Source organism: Schistocerca piceifrons, chromosome 4 (genome assembly GCF_021461385.2).
Source record: "Schistocerca piceifrons isolate TAMUIC-IGC-003096 chromosome 4, iqSchPice1.1, whole genome shotgun sequence".
Taxonomy (NCBI): domain Eukaryota; kingdom Metazoa; phylum Arthropoda; class Insecta; order Orthoptera; family Acrididae; genus Schistocerca; species Schistocerca piceifrons.
The window spans coordinates 656,790,462-656,806,244 of record NC_060141.1 but is presented as its reverse complement, the minus strand read 5'-3'; the positions used below and the strand labels follow the sequence as shown (position 1 = coordinate 656,806,244).

General features: G+C 42.3%; 1 protein-coding gene across 1 annotated transcript in view; it reads right to left on the bottom strand.

Annotated features, from left to right (window-relative positions):
- The window catches only part of LOC124795295 (sodium-coupled monocarboxylate transporter 1-like), a 114,373-nt gene that overhangs the window by 46,980 nt on the left and 51,610 nt on the right, over window positions 1–15,783 (bottom strand). The window contains exon 6 of the mRNA XM_047259253.1: window positions 1,825–1,979. Within this exon, the coding sequence (XP_047115209.1) occupies window positions 1,825–1,979 (155 nt within the window). The remainder of the gene's footprint in view (window positions 1–1,824; window positions 1,980–15,783) is intronic.

Genomic DNA, 15,783 nt, shown 5'->3' with positions numbered 1-15,783 from the left:
TGGCAAATGAAACTGTGATAGAGAATAGAACTGAAAGAAAATTGTTATAGTGCTACATCTGATCATCTGTGGCCTACGAAAAATTTTGACTTCAAACCACCTTGCAGATGTTCTTGCAATGACAGCGTCAACGAAATAATGGAGTTTAACGGTACACGCAAAGAGGATACACTAACTAGAGAAGCTTGGCAGAAGATAATAAGAGTGCAGTAAAACGTTGTTAATTGATAGTTATATTAATTAATACCGTAATAATAATAATAATAATAATAACTATCTATATAAATAAAAATATAAATGTTCGTTTGTACAAAATCGTAAATCTCAGAAAATTCTTTATTCGATTTCTTTGAGATTTTGATACAACGTTGGATTCTAATACGTGCACGTTTTTGTACATCTACTGGAGCGCCATATAGTATCCAAATAAATATGTATTAATAAAGAAATGTGCAAACACTTCATGTTCATTTGTTCAAAATCATAAATTTCCGAAAACTCTTCACAGATTCATTTGAAATTTTGAGACAATATTGCATTCGAAGACGCCTGTTCTTTTGTGTATTTGTGCAGTGAGTGTACAAAAACACCAGCATTTTCATCTACATAAATAAAAACGTAAATGTTCTTTTGTTCAAAATCGTAAATCTTCGAAAATTCTTAACCGCTTGTTTCTAAATAGTCACATACGCGCGTGTTTTCATATACCTGTTTTCTAAAAATGTAAAGTTTAAAGAGGAAACGTCTTAACCAAAAATCTCGAAACGTTCAACGATTTACGTTGAATATTTGTTAGCAAACACGTAAGCTCTATATATGCCTTAATTGGTTATGACTGGAATACTGACACGTAATCTGAATAAGCAATAAAAATAAACGATGCCAAAGAGTGGGGGAAGAGGAGATGGACAGATGGGTGGGAGATGGTTCAAATGGCTCTGAGCCTATGGGACTTAACATCTGAGGTCATCAGTCCCCTAGAACTTAGAACTACTTAAACCTAACTAACATAAGGACAACACACACATCCACGCCCGAGGCAGGATTCGAGCCTGCGACTCTAGCTGTCGCGCGGTACCAGACTGAAGCGCCTAGAACCGCTCGGCCACACCGGCCGGCTGGGTGGGAGAAAAAGGAGAAAAAAAGTGGGAAGGAAGAGATGGACAGAGAGAGGGGCTGGGAGGTGATGGAGAAAATGGGGCAGTAGAAGATGGACATAAAAGTGGAGGAAGAGGTAATGGACAGAAAGATGGTGACAGATGGAGGAAGATGAAGAGAGAGGGAGAAGGGAAATTTACATGGAAAGGAGGTGATGGACCGAGAGACGGGGGGAGAGTGAGAAAACAGAAGAAGATTGAGAGTGAGGGAAGGAGGAAGTGACGGAAAGAGAGGGGGGGACGGAGGAGGAGATGAACAAAGAGAGAGCGAGGAAAAGATGGACAGAGATCGTAAGGAGAAGGAGGGTAGGCAGTACATCGAATTCCCATACATGCTGGAAACATGTGTTTTCTGTTATCTTTCTTTTCCATTTAACCAAAGTAAGCCTCAGCAGCGAGAGGCGAGGAGCAGATATTTCTTAATACAACTTTTCACAGGACCGAGCGTCTACTCTACGGCTACTAAGATTGAGATCTTGTGACTGTGCTGTAGCTGAGGAAGCCAGGTGAGGAATTAGAATCACTGTCAGAAACAAAAGTCCAGTTACGCCAGATGTAATTTTACGCTCTGAGAATGTCATCCCATTAAAAATGGATCTGTTGCAAAGACTATTGCCTAATCGCCTACCGCTATAATATTGTGCAGTGTCGCACTTTGCTTACTCACACGAAGAAGGAGACCCTGCCGCCCTCATCGGCGGCCCGCCACACCTCTGCGAAGCCGCCGGCGCTCACCACCCCCAGGATAAGCACCGCGATGAAGGCTGCCAGCGTGACTCCGCTCTGCAGGAAGTCCGTCCACACCACCGCCTTCAGGCCGCCCTGCACCGCAAATAAATTCAGTAGTCTACCCTCCTTCACCAACTACAGACACACAAAAGAACTCACACCCATTTGTTGCTGAATTCCAGGCCGTTTCATTGTTTGTAAGTCCTAACATACGAGGGTCAGATGTTCGAAAGCAGTAAATATTTATTTACAGCAGATAGAACGTAGAAACAAGTTTCAGTGTTTTACTGTCCTTCATAATAGTCACTAGTTTTGCGTTTAACGAATTGCCAGCAATGTGCAAGATGTAGAATTCATTTATCAGGGCCAGTTGCGTTGATAGTTCGAATGGAGCGGTTGTACTAACCTACGACTCTGTGTAACAGTGCGCTTCCTTCATGTCTGGTATACAGTCAGAGTCGCAAGCGTCTAAATCCGGGTAGTGTGGTCAATGGTACAGCGCTTCGACAATGCTATCGATCGAGTAGAGCAATCACAACTCGCGTCCTATGTACTCTAACATTTCGCGAAAACTGATTGGTGGGTTATACGAAAAGTGCCGAACTTCTTTCTCAAAGTTGGTAGCAGATTTTGTTCCAAAAACGAACAATAACACAGCGCATTGATGGCATGAAGGTGGGGAATGGTATGCGTTAGGATAACACCATCACAGTTGTACAAAGGAATGAAAAATGGACTTAATTCTGAGATTCTGACGAATGTAATGACGGCATGATTGGCATGATTAACATTTCAGGTGTGGCTTGTACGATTTCGCCCATTAACAGTCAGCGTAATGATAAGGCGTGAGAAAGCCTCACTTCGTTGCTTTCCGAGAGGTACGAACAGCGTCGAATCGTAGCCACTGTTCCATCATTCGGTGTATTTTTTCTCATGACCAAGAGTTCCTTCAGAATGTGAAGCAGTCATATGCTCTAATACTTTCTCTCCGGCCACCTTGCAAATCGTTTGTCGTTGATCTTTGTCCATTTACGCGATACGAAGGTCACCCATCTTGCCACTATTCCGCACGAAAATGCGGATTACCCGTAAGCCTGATATTGATGATGGTTTCGTGCCGCACGCCCTCTGGTGCATTCAGTTTTTATTCACCTCCGTTGTTCATGTTTCGAAAACACCGTGACATCACTTCATAGGATCGTCCACTATACAAAGCAATATTCTTCTCCTAACTGCACATGCAAGAGATGTAAGAAGGGAGAGCTCATTCGCTCTTGCTCTGTGATAAGGGATGACGGGGATGATCCAAATGGTTCAAATGGTTCTGAGCACTATGGGACTTAACATCTGAGGTCATCAGTCCCCTAGAACTTAGAACTACTTAAACCTAATTAACCTAAGGACATCACACACAACCATGCCCGAGGCAGGATTAAAACTTGAGACCGTAGCGGTAGCACGGTTCCAGACTGAAGCGCCTAGAACTGCTCGGCGACTCCGGTCGACGATGACGGAGAGAAACGGTATGAACTAAGGTGTGCGTTGCGTCTGTATTGCATGTGTGCCGCTATTAATGGTCCAAGTCTCTTAATACAGTGCTCAGCTTCAAACGTGTTAAGCTCGCTTAGGGCGTTCTCCAACTAATAGAGCGTGCCTCGTTCCCTCCGTGATTTTCTCTCGCACTTGCCCTGTTGGTATAAATTCTCTCATCATTATTTATTCAGTTTAACTAATTTCCGATATATTCAATTTTTTTAAAAAAATAGTTCTGTCGGTTTCTTGTTGTGTTTTTTATTTCCGTTCATTGCATCCCAAAAGTGATGGTATAGGGAGTGACACTGTCACAGAACTTGTTGAATTGCTTATATTGAAGAAACGGCTTCGTTTTTCCTTTATGAAGATACCAGGTTGTTTGTTGCCGAGGTTCCAAAATTTATGCAACATGTGACTGCTGTTAGCACGCATGAAAAAGATTACTGCCATATGAAGCTCCATATAGATCCTTGCAGCTTTCTCCACTGGCTTGGGCAACAGAACATTAAAATTAATAATTAGATAGGTTAAGTGGTCCTAAACGACTTTTGCATGAGGTTTATGTGACCAAACCATAGAAACCCATCCTGAAGTGCTTTTTAACAGCTTGCTGGGTCCTGTTTGAGGGCAGTTACGGCCAGCTGCCAAGTTATTTACCGTAGATGCATCCAGTCTGCGACGTACATGGAAAAACGTAAATTTAATGAAAGATTCGCTTACAGTTGTGCAAAAAATGAGGTATTGCAATGGGAAGTGTGTGAGCTGGTTGAGACTCGTGAAACTGATTTACTAAAGAAATTATCGAAATGTAGTTTCCGCAGATTCACTGAGTTTGTGGTCACTGTTCATACGGTCCTGAATTTGTAGCCGTCGTCATGGATGCTTCTGAAACACTGTGTTTCATTACCGCCTAGCGCGCTACTTTTAAAATAAATAACTAGTGATTACAGAGAGCTACTGATATAGCAAGCTTCTATTGGGGCATTAAAAAGTCAATTAGCATTCGTAACTGCGACTGCATCCACCAGAAACAAACGCAAAATAATTTTATTTAAAAAAGCGGATAAAGTGTCACTAGAAGCCTTCCTAAGAGACAATCTCCATTCCTTCCGAACTGACTATGCAAATGTAGACGAGATGTGGCTCAAATTCAAAGATATAGTAGCAACAGCAATTGATCCTCCATGGTACACAAAACAGGTCCGAACGCTGTTGCAGAGGCAACGGAAAAAGCATGCGAAGTTCAGAAGAACGCGAAATCCCGATGATTGGCTAAATTTACAGACGCGCGAAATTTGGCACGGACTTTTTAATGAGAGATGCCTTTAATAGGTTCCACAACGAAACATTGTCTCGAAATTTGGTAGAAAATCCGAAGAAATTCTGGTCGTATGTAAAGTACACAAGCGGCAAGACACAGTCAATACCTTCGCTGCGCAGTGCCGATGGTACTGTTACCGACAACTGCGCTGCTAAAGCGGAGTTATTGAACGCAGTTTTCCGAAATTCCTTCACCAGGGAAGATGAATGGAATATTACAGAATTTGAAACACGAACAGCTGCTAGCATGAGTTTCTTACAAGTAGATACCTTAGGGGTTGCGAAGCAACTCAAATCGCTTGATACGGGCAAGTCTTCAGGTCCAGATTGTATACCGATTAGGTTCATTTCAGATTACGCTGATACAATAGCTCCCTACTTAGCACTCATATACAACCGCTCGCTCACCGATAGATCTGTACCTACAGATTGGAAAATTGCGCAGGTCGCACCAGTGTTTAAGAAGGGTAGTAGGAGTAATCCATCGAACTACAGACCTATGTCATTGACGTCGGTTTGCAGTAGGGTTTTGGAGCATATACTGTATTCAAACATTATGAATCACCTCGAAGGGAACGATCTATTGATACGTAATCAGCATGGTTTCAGAAAACATCGTTCTTGTGCAACGCAGCTAGCTCTTTATTCGCACGAAGTAATGGCCGTTATCGACAGGGGATCTCAAGTTGATTCCGTATTTCTAGATTTCCGGAAAGCTTTTGACACCGTTCCTCACAAGCGACTTCTAATGAAGCTGCGGGCCTATGGGGTATCGTCTCAGTTGTGCGACTGGATTCGTGATTTCCTGTCAGGAAGGTCGCAGTTCGTAGTAATAGACGGCAAATCATCGAGTAAAACTGAAGTGATATCAGGTGTTCCACAGGGAAGCGTCCTGGGACCTCTGCTGTTCCTGATCTATATAAATGACCTGGGTGACAATCTGAGCAGTTCTCTTAGGTTGTTCGCAGATGATGTTGTAATTTACCGTCTAGTAAGGTCTTCGGAAGACCAGTATCAGTTGCAAAGCGATTTAGAAAAGATTGCTGTATGGTGTGGCAGGTGGCAGTTGACGCTAAATAACGAAAAGTGTGAGGTGATCCACATGAGTTCCAAAAGAAATCCGTTGGAATTCGATCACTCGATAAATAGTAAAATTCTCAAGGCTATCAATTCAACTAAGTACCTGGGCGTTAAAATTACGAACAACTTCAGTTGGAAAGACCACATAGATAATATTTTGGGGAAGGCGAGCCAAAGTTTGCGTTTCATAGGCAGGACACTTCGAAGATGCAACAAGTCCACTAAAGAGACGGCTTACACTACGCTCGTTCGTCCTCTGTTGGAATATTGCTGCGCGGTGTGGGATCCTTACCAGGTGGGATTGACGGAGGACATCGAAAGGGTGCAAAAAAGGGCAGCTCGTTTTGTATTATCACGTAGTAGGGAAGACAGTGTGGCAATATGATACGCGAATTGGGATGGAAGTCATTAAAGCAAAGACGTTTTTCGTCGCGGCGAGATCTACTTACGAAATTTCAGTCACCAACTTTCTCTTCCGAATGCGAAAATATTTTGTTGAGCCCAACCTACATAGGTAGGAACGATCATCAAAATAAATAAGAGAAATCAGAGCTCGAACAGAAAGGTTTAGGTGTTCGTTTTTCCCGCGCCCTGTACGGGAGTGGAATGGTAGAGAGATAGTATGATTGTGGTTCAAATGGTTCAAATGGCTCTGAGCACTATGGGACTCAACTGCTGAGGTCATTAGTCCCCTATAACTTAGAACTAGTTAAACCTAACTAACCTAAGGACATCACAAACATCCATGCCCGAGGCAGGATTCGAACCTGCGACCGTAGCGGTCTTGCGGTTCCAGACTGCAGCGCCTTTAACCGCACGGCCACTTCGGCCGGCTGTATGATTGTGGTTCGACGAACCCTCTGCCAAGCACTTAAATGTGAATTGCAGAGTAGTCTTGTAGATTTAGATGTAGATGGATGCAATGCCAGAGTGGAAAATTTGAGCTACACAGAATCTAGAGAAACGATACCGACGCACTCTGAGCAGAGGCGTCTTGAGAATTACATGTAGGATATGAACCCATTTCCAGAAGACGTTACCCAACGACCCTACAAAACTAAGGCCTGCTCCTAGGCCACTGTGTTGGCAGCAAATGTACGTTTCTTATGACCAGGCGAGGGGGTATTTGGGGTATTTGCAATGCAACATCCTGAATGGTATCACACCTGTTACGACGAGTTTCGCTATCCGCTCTGCTCCGATGGGGTGTCATAGAAGTTGACGTCCTGTAGCGCCGTTGGATTACGTTTTAGGATAAGGGTTCATACCGCCATCTTCTTCCTCAAGAAACTCTGCACAATCCCTCGACGTGCGCACGTTCACTCTGGTATGGTATTGCATAGGCTGATCCACTGCCCCTATAGCTGTCGTTTTATGCAACCTGCATTGTTAATCTGACCTTCAAAAACCACGCGCAAAGCTTTTCAGATACTCTAGCTCGCTACACGTAAATTAACAGTCGTCCAAAAAGATGACACAATCTTTTTCCCCTCTCGTCGGAGGTTCGAGTCGTCCCTCGGGAATGGCTGTGTGTGTTGTTATTGGCATAAGTTTGTTTAAGTTAGTTTAAATGGTGTGTAAGTCTAGGGACCGATGACCGCAGCAGTTTGGTCCCCTAGAAATTCACACACATTTGAACATCTGAACGATCTTTTTCGTAGTGAATTTAATGTAGTTAAATTTTACACTGGGGTACACTTTTCGCTAGAGGCTGTAGTTCTCGAGTTATTCAAGAAAAGTACGATAGTGATCTTCAAACGCAGCTCCACTCCCACACTCACTCCCTCCTACCAACGTACAAAAATATGCAACTTCACGAATTATTTCCCACACTCGAAATTTCGTAGTCTTCATTGACTGGCCTAATCGACCACTTCGTAAAACTGTCATTTGTGTGAGTTTTACCTAAAAATTTTGTCAGTTTTAACAGCATAAAGTAATTACATCGTTGTATTCGTAGGGTTTCTGACTGTGAAGCTACTGTGCTTGTGAGGGCTATCTTTGGATCTACCTGTCAAGTTAGTTAGTTTCAGCGTAACGTTCACGAAAGTTGTTTTTCTTTCATTACACTCAAGGTACGATTAAAAACAGCCCAATCAAGAAGATGCTATTAAAGATCGAATATGGGGAATAGTTCTTGTAGTCGGAAATTTTTGTGCAGTTGTAGGAGGGAGTACCACGAGCAATATACTAGAAATGAAAGTGGGGATGAAGGTGAGTTCGAAGGTCACGTTTATGCGTAACCAGCGAGAGAATATGAAAATCTCGGTCATGACTTTTGAAGGCCAGATCAAGCATTACGGGTGGCATAAAACGACAGCGTTAAGACAGTTGCCTAACCCTATAATTAGCGCAGCAGTATAAGCTACAGTTATATACTTTTTGGGATGTTATAATGAAGGGCACCATGCTGGAAATTCATGATTTCGGTTTCGTTGTCGATCTAACGTGCAGCAAATTTAATGCTTTGTGTACAAAAGGACAGTTTCAGAAAGGACAGACAGGACAATGTCTTCAACGAACTTCTAAGAGTTATTCGACAAAAAAGCATAAAAAGCATGTCTTCTGCATCTGCAAGCCTGGTTCATGAGGGTTTTACAATGGTTACAAAGTTCTCTGTTTGCTGGACTTGCGCGTCGCCACTGAAGAACGAATCGGATGAAGTTAGTTGCAAGAGGCCCCTTCAGAATGTTCCAGATGTAAATACATGAAGTATAGTGGGATTGCACCCGATTATCCACACAAATAACATATGTCTCATATTGCATCTTTACACAAATAAGGCAGTATTGCTAATCGAGGAAATCCTTCACAGTATTCCAAAAGGAACAGCGAGTCCCTGTTGCAAAATGCGTTGTTACTAAGTTTCGTGCGGATGGCGCATCTTCAGATTATCTGTAACAAATAAAAAAAATTGTACGTGGAAGTTGGCGAACCTATCTGGCACCGATAATCACAGAGGTTGAGCTAAGGGTGAGGTGCAAAAGTTATTAGACTTGCCCTAAAACGTTGAAAGCCGCTTTAGTCATATAATTTCAATGCCTCAATAACACAAGATTAAAACGAAATACGCAGTTGTCAATTTTGGACCAGGAGGACGGGCTAGAATGGCAAGGTGAGTAAAGTAATACTAGAACGTTAAAAATTTTAATGAGCACGGACTCGATATAAAATTTGTGTGCGCTAAGGAGTAACAGTAAAACGAAAGAGCAGTCACTAAGATGAAATGGAAAGCGGGGAAAAGATAGGCGATCACAAACATGGAGTACGACATGTGAATAGGCGGTGCAGATAACCCACCCAAGCACCAGAACGAGTGGGTCAGTGAGTTAACTAAGACGAACTAGCGAGGTCTAAGCAAGCGCTGAGTGGCGGCTCTGGGTGCACAGCGTAAGTGCGTAGACATACTAATAAACAAAATATAACACTTCAAAAGAAGGGTGAATATGCGAATGAGGGGTGCATAAATATAAAATAAGAATATTACAAAGCAAGCAGGTAATCGCAGCATAAGAAAACCGTTGCTTTAACAAATAAATATTTTAGGGCCGGAAGGAAGGGAGATCGAGAAAAAAAAAGAGGAGAATAAGGGAGGTGAAGAGAGGTAAGAAATGAGGAATGGGAGGGAAACAAGGAATTGGAATAAAGAACGGCGGGGAGGAGGGAGAGGGAGAGGGGGGTGAGATAATGAACCTGAACAGAATGTTAAATAAGAACGTAAACGAAGCCACAGTGATCAGAGGGGCGAGTGTACTCAAGAAATGTACAGTTATTCAATGTGAATGAAGCACACATCATAGTGTCATTTATTTCTCGTAACCAGCTGATCACTGAGACCTAAAAATTTAAGAACACTCAAGAAGTTTGGGTATCTCAAACTCGTCCAGAATATTGATAATTTTTATTTTAGTAAATTTTTGGATGATACTGCCGCCATTTGGGTGCAATAATTTTTATTTTATTATTATACAATCTAGGTTTCGGTCTTGGCCCATATTCAAGCAGAAAAACTGGAATAAACAAAAAATGGTTCAAATGGCTCTGAGCACTATGCGACTTAACTTCTGAGGTCATCAGTCGCCTAGAACTTAGAACTAATTAAACCTAACTAACCTAAGGACATCACACACATCCATGCCCGAGGCAGGATTCGAACTTGCGACCGTAGCGGTCGCGCGGTTCCAGACTGTAGCGCCTAGAACCGCACGGCCACTCGGGCCGGCTTAGAATAAACAGCAGAAGTGTAAACCACAAAAGCAAGAAACAAGGCAACTACGAATATAGTGTATAAATACCATCATTCTTCACATTTCTTATATGTCAAAGCACAGCAGACTGGTATGAAATACAAGTGCTTGTAAGAAAACCATATATGCACAAACAATAATTAGCAAACGTTAGAACATCTCTAAAGCACCGAAACAAGTTGCAGACTTTCATTTCTGTACCCTATGCTGCAGCTTTTATATGAAAACGCTAACCAACAACGAGGTATGTGCAACTGTAATGTGTTGGAACGACAGCTGGAAAGGACATACGAGTATATGAAACGATCTTCCAAAGAGCGCCTCAGAGACATCACAACACGCACAACGTAATCAGTGCTGTGTTAGGACCAAGGTAGTTGAACTATTTATTTTAGGTTGATCTTTGTATAAATCTCTACGTCATAATGTTTAGAGTATATGACATGGAATCCCTTTATTGAAGTTTTGAAGTTCACATGTGAACATCATTAAGTGTCTTATCATAATACATTATGTGATCAAAAGTATCCGGACACCTGGCTGAAAATGACTTACAAGTTTGTGGCGCCCTCCATCGGTAATGCTACAATTCAATATCGTGTTGGCCAACCCTTAGCCTTGAGGACAGCTTCCACTCTCGGAGACGTACGTTCAGTCAGGTGCTGGAAGGTTTCTTGGGGAATTGCAGCCCATTCTTCAAGGAGTGCTGCACTGAGGAGAGGTATCGATGTCAGTCGGTGAGGCCCAGCACGAAATCGGCTTTCCAAAACATACCCAAGGTGTTCTATAGGATTCAGGTCGGGACTCTGTGCAAGCCAGTCCATTACAGGAATGTTACTGTCGTGTAAACACTCCGTCACAGGCCGTTCATTATGAACCAGTGCTCGATCATATTGAACGATGCAGTTGCCTTCCCCGAATTGCTCTTCAGCAGTGGTAAGCAAGAAGGTGCTTAAAACATCAATATAGGCCTGTGCTGTGATAGTGTCACACAAACCAACAGGGGTGGCAAGCCCCCTCCATGAAAAACATGACCACACCATAATACCACCGCCTCCGAATTTTGCTGTTGCCACTACACACGCTGGCATATGACGTTCACCGGGCTTCGCCATACCCACACCCTGCCCCTGCCATCAGATCGCCACATTGTGTACCGTGATTCGTTGCTCCAGACAATGTTTTTCCACTGTTCAATCGACCAATGTTTGCGCTCTTTACAGCGAGCGAGGTGTCGTTTGGCATTTACCAGCACGATGTGTGGCCCTTGAGCAGCCGCTTTTACCTTGAAATACAAGTATTCTCACCTCCCGCCTAGCTGTCATGGTACTTGCAGTGGATCCCGATGCAGTTTGGAATTCCTGTGGGATGGTCTGGATAGATGTCTGCCTATAATACATTACGACCCTCTTCAACTGTCGGCGGTCTCTGTCAGTCAACAAATGAGGTCGGCCTTTTCGCTTTTGTCCAGGACGTGTCCCTTCAAGTTTCCACTCCACTATCACGTCGGAAACAGTGGACCTAGGGATGTTTAGAAGTGTGTAAATCTCGCATACAGAGGTATGGCTCAAGTGACACCTAATCACCTGACCACACTCGAAGTCCGTGAATCCCGCGGATTGCCTCATTCTGCTCTCTCACGAAGTCTAATGATTACTGAGGTCGCTGATATGGAGTACCTGGCAGTAGGTGGTAGCACAATGCACCTAATATAAAAAAGGTTTTTTTGGGGGGAGTCCAGATAAACATGCAGTTTCTACATTGTAATAAGTTAATTGTGTAAAACATGGTGTACTGTATAGGCGAGTAGTAATATATATCGATGAAAATTGCAACGGCAATACCCAAATGCTTCCAAAAGTTCCTCACACCATCAGAGTCAACAACGAAAGCCACATCGCAGTGGTGAGAAATGGTGGGGAGAGGATGGAATATGGATGCAGCAGTGGAGCCAATAGAACATAAGACATTATTGAAACATAGGGTTGGCACTGGTGTGGGTAGCAAGGATGCAGGGGGGCCCAATTTCGGGGGTGGGGGTAGTCTGGAGAAGAGGGTTCCCAAGGGTCAGTGGCGGGAAAACGAAAATTCAGAAGGTTATTGGACTCAGATCTATATTATCTGGCAATACAAATAAAATATTCTGTAGTGTCCATGTTATAAAAATTACTGAAGTACTAATAAAATATGTGTAACCCTGTCTATAAAATACACTGTAAGATTGCTTGATCAAATGCTTCATTAACCTATTAATTACTCCCTCATCACCTGTTTACTCAAATTTACCATCTCCTTTTTCCGGCATGCAACTTATACCACAATCCTATTTACTAGTCCACTGATTTACTTCTGTATACTCCTGTCCACCCTTCCCCCCCCCCCCCCCCTCCCCCCAATCATACTTTTAAAAAAATTATTTTATTTACATTAAAAAGAATTTTTAGTTACTATACATACATTAGCTCTGATTTTATAGACATTATGTAACAGAAATAGAAATTAATCTGTAATTATTCCAGTACATATTACATTTTTGTATTTTGACAGTCTAAAGAATACTCTGCTGTCTCAAGCACTGAGCTTTCTACGTACTGTTTTTAGAATAACTAACCAGTGACTGCTTTATACCAAACTTTATTTTATTTTTGTTTTACGTTAGAATAATTGTAAGCATTTCAGATGTGGATATACATAGTATTATACCAAACGTTAAATTGCTTCCCATTCTTAGTTGCGTTAGTTATCTTGCCACCTTCAACACCACCACAACACATCTACTTACATTAGTTGCTTATCACCTAATATGTTTTGTATTTCATTGGTGGTATACTACCTATCATGTTTAGTAGTTGCAGATGTAGATGTTTGGACATACACTTCTAATGGTTACTTAAATGTACCTTTAAGACACGACTTTGTTCTCCAATACTTTAATAAACATTTGATTGTCTCGCATATCTATAATGGTTACTAAAGTAGTGATTGAAGCTGAAGAAATAAAGTAAAATATTTGCCATGGCCAGAACATGAACCCAGGTCTCTTTGCTTACTAGGAAGGTGCGCCATGACACAAATTTTAATTAATTTCTTCAGCTTCTGTCATTATTATAGATAAATATGAGACTCAAAAGTCTTTTAAAGAGTGACCTACTGATTTAACCACTGAACTCAAACATGCTGTTAGTAACGGAACAACTATTGTTTTATACTTCAGAAAATACTTTATACTGTACATTTATTTTATTTTGGGATTTAACGATTTTCTTAACCTGCGTGCTAATTGTGGTGTATGTCTTAATGTAGCACATACTCAAGCAGTCTTGTAACGCATGTTATATACAGGGGTACACATATTTTATTAGTACTTCAATAAGTTTTATACATGGGCTCCACAGAAGTTTTATTTATATTTGTGAGATAGTATGGATCTGAGCCCAATTACATTGTTAATTTTGGTTCACCTCACCCCGCGCCCTTGACCACCCACTTTAGCCCCACTCCCACAATTCCTCCCCTTTCTTGCCGGCCACATCAGTGCCAACCCTGTCCAGTATCAATAATGTCTCATGTTCTGTTGGCTCACAGTTGCATCCTTATTCCTTCCCCTTCCTTACTGGTTTGTCACCGTTGTGTTGTGGCTTTCTTTGTTGACTGTAATGGTGAGACGGACTTTTGAGAGCATATGCGTTTTGTCGCGTCCAGCAAGCAGGTTGGACACTCAGTGAGACTGGTGAAAGTCCATCCAGTCAGCTAACTCGGAAATGGATACCTAGTAGTCTGAAAGAGTTATGGAATTCGGTCAGGAAATAATTGAACGAAGACAAGACTTGAATGACTATAGCATGAATTGGATAATGACAAACGAAAGTACACTAGTCCTGGTTACAAAATTCCATGGAGGGAGGTGCAGCTATGGATGAGCGCGGGCAAAGCCAGAGCGAATACTACAAGGCCCCGCCCCTATCCTACACAGACGTCCAGCCTGGACTGCTGTCTGTACTGACCTCACTTCGGACGACGACGGTTCCGCCTTTATAATGTGCTATAGGCCATGCTGCCCATAAATAGTTACCCCAACGTACTGGCGCAGCTCCCAGCTCTCCACGTGAGCTCATGTGCTACCTTATGAGACTACGTAACATTTACCGCCAACTTCCTAACAAACGTCCTTCCTATGCCGTCGCCTTTGTACTACGAGTACTTTCTCCAAAAATTATTCTTCTAGCTGCAATTCAGTTGCCTTTTAGGCGTTACATTTTTTAAATATGCGACAACTCCCCTCCATACCGAAAAAAGGTATAGGCGCTGTCCACCGAGACTATAATTTTTTATACAAGGTTTTTCACAAATTTTATTTCATTAATGGGAACAAATACGCATTTGCTTTGCATTAATGCTCGGAAGACAGACATAATTGCTTACAACTGTCCACAACGAAAATACATGTAAATCAGTCTTTTCCAGTAGGAGAAACATTTACTTTTTTACATTTCGTACTTAATATCATCGTTACATATTCTAATACCTGGAATAAAGACACATTTTATGTTACAATATTAGACATTTCATATTATCCTGCCAATTCTCTCTCTGACAGGAAAGGTATATATACTATTTTACAATCCACTTTACAATCAACTACACTTGATTCATTGATGTACAATTCTGAGTATAGTCAATTTTAGTACTTGAAAGAGAAAACACTTCACACTAATTTTCCACACTTTCTACCACTGTTATCATTCTTCAGTGTTTTGTCCGTTTTAACACATTGATAAACACCACTTCTCAAGTGTCTACAGGGTGGTCCATTGATAGCGACTGGCCAAATATCTCACGAGACAAGCATCAAACGAAAAAACTACAGAGAACGGAACTTGTCTAGCTTGAAGGGGGAACCAGATGGCGCTATGGTTGGCCCGCTAGATGGTGCTGCCATAGGTCCAACGGATATCAACTGCGTTGTTTAAACAGGAACCCCCATTTTTAATTACATATTCGTGTAATTCATAAATAAATATGAATGTTTTAGTTGGACCACTTTTATCGCTTTGTGATGGATGGCGCTGTAATAGTCACAAACGTATAAGTACGTGGTATCACGTTACATTCCGCCAGTGCGACCGATATTTGCTTCGTGATACACTACCCCTGTTAAAATGGACCGTTTATCAATTGCGGAGTCGGCCGGAGTGGCCGAGCGGTTAAAGGCGCTACAGTCTGGAACCGCACGACCGCTACGGTCGCAGGTTCGAATCCTGCCTCGGGCATGGATGTGTGTGATGTCCTTAGGTTAGTTAGGTTTAAGTAGTTCTAAGTTCTAGGGGACTTATGACGACAGCAGTTGAGTCCCATACTGCTCAGAGCCATTTGAACCAACCAATTGCGGAAAATGTCGCTATCGTGTTGACGTATGGCTGTTGCGATTAAAATGCTCAACTGGCGTGTGCTATGTATTCTGCTCGGTATCCTGGACGACATCATCCAAGTGTCCGGACCGTTCGACGGATAGTTACGTTATTTAAGGAAACAGGAAGTGTTCAGCCACATGTGAAACGTCAACTACGACCTGCAACAAATGATGATGCCCAAGTAGGTGTTTTAGCTGCTGCCGCGGCTAATCTGCACATCAGTAGCAGACAAATTGCGCGAGAATCGGGAATCTCAAAAACGTTGGTGTTGAGAATGCTACATCAACATCGATTGCACCTGTACTA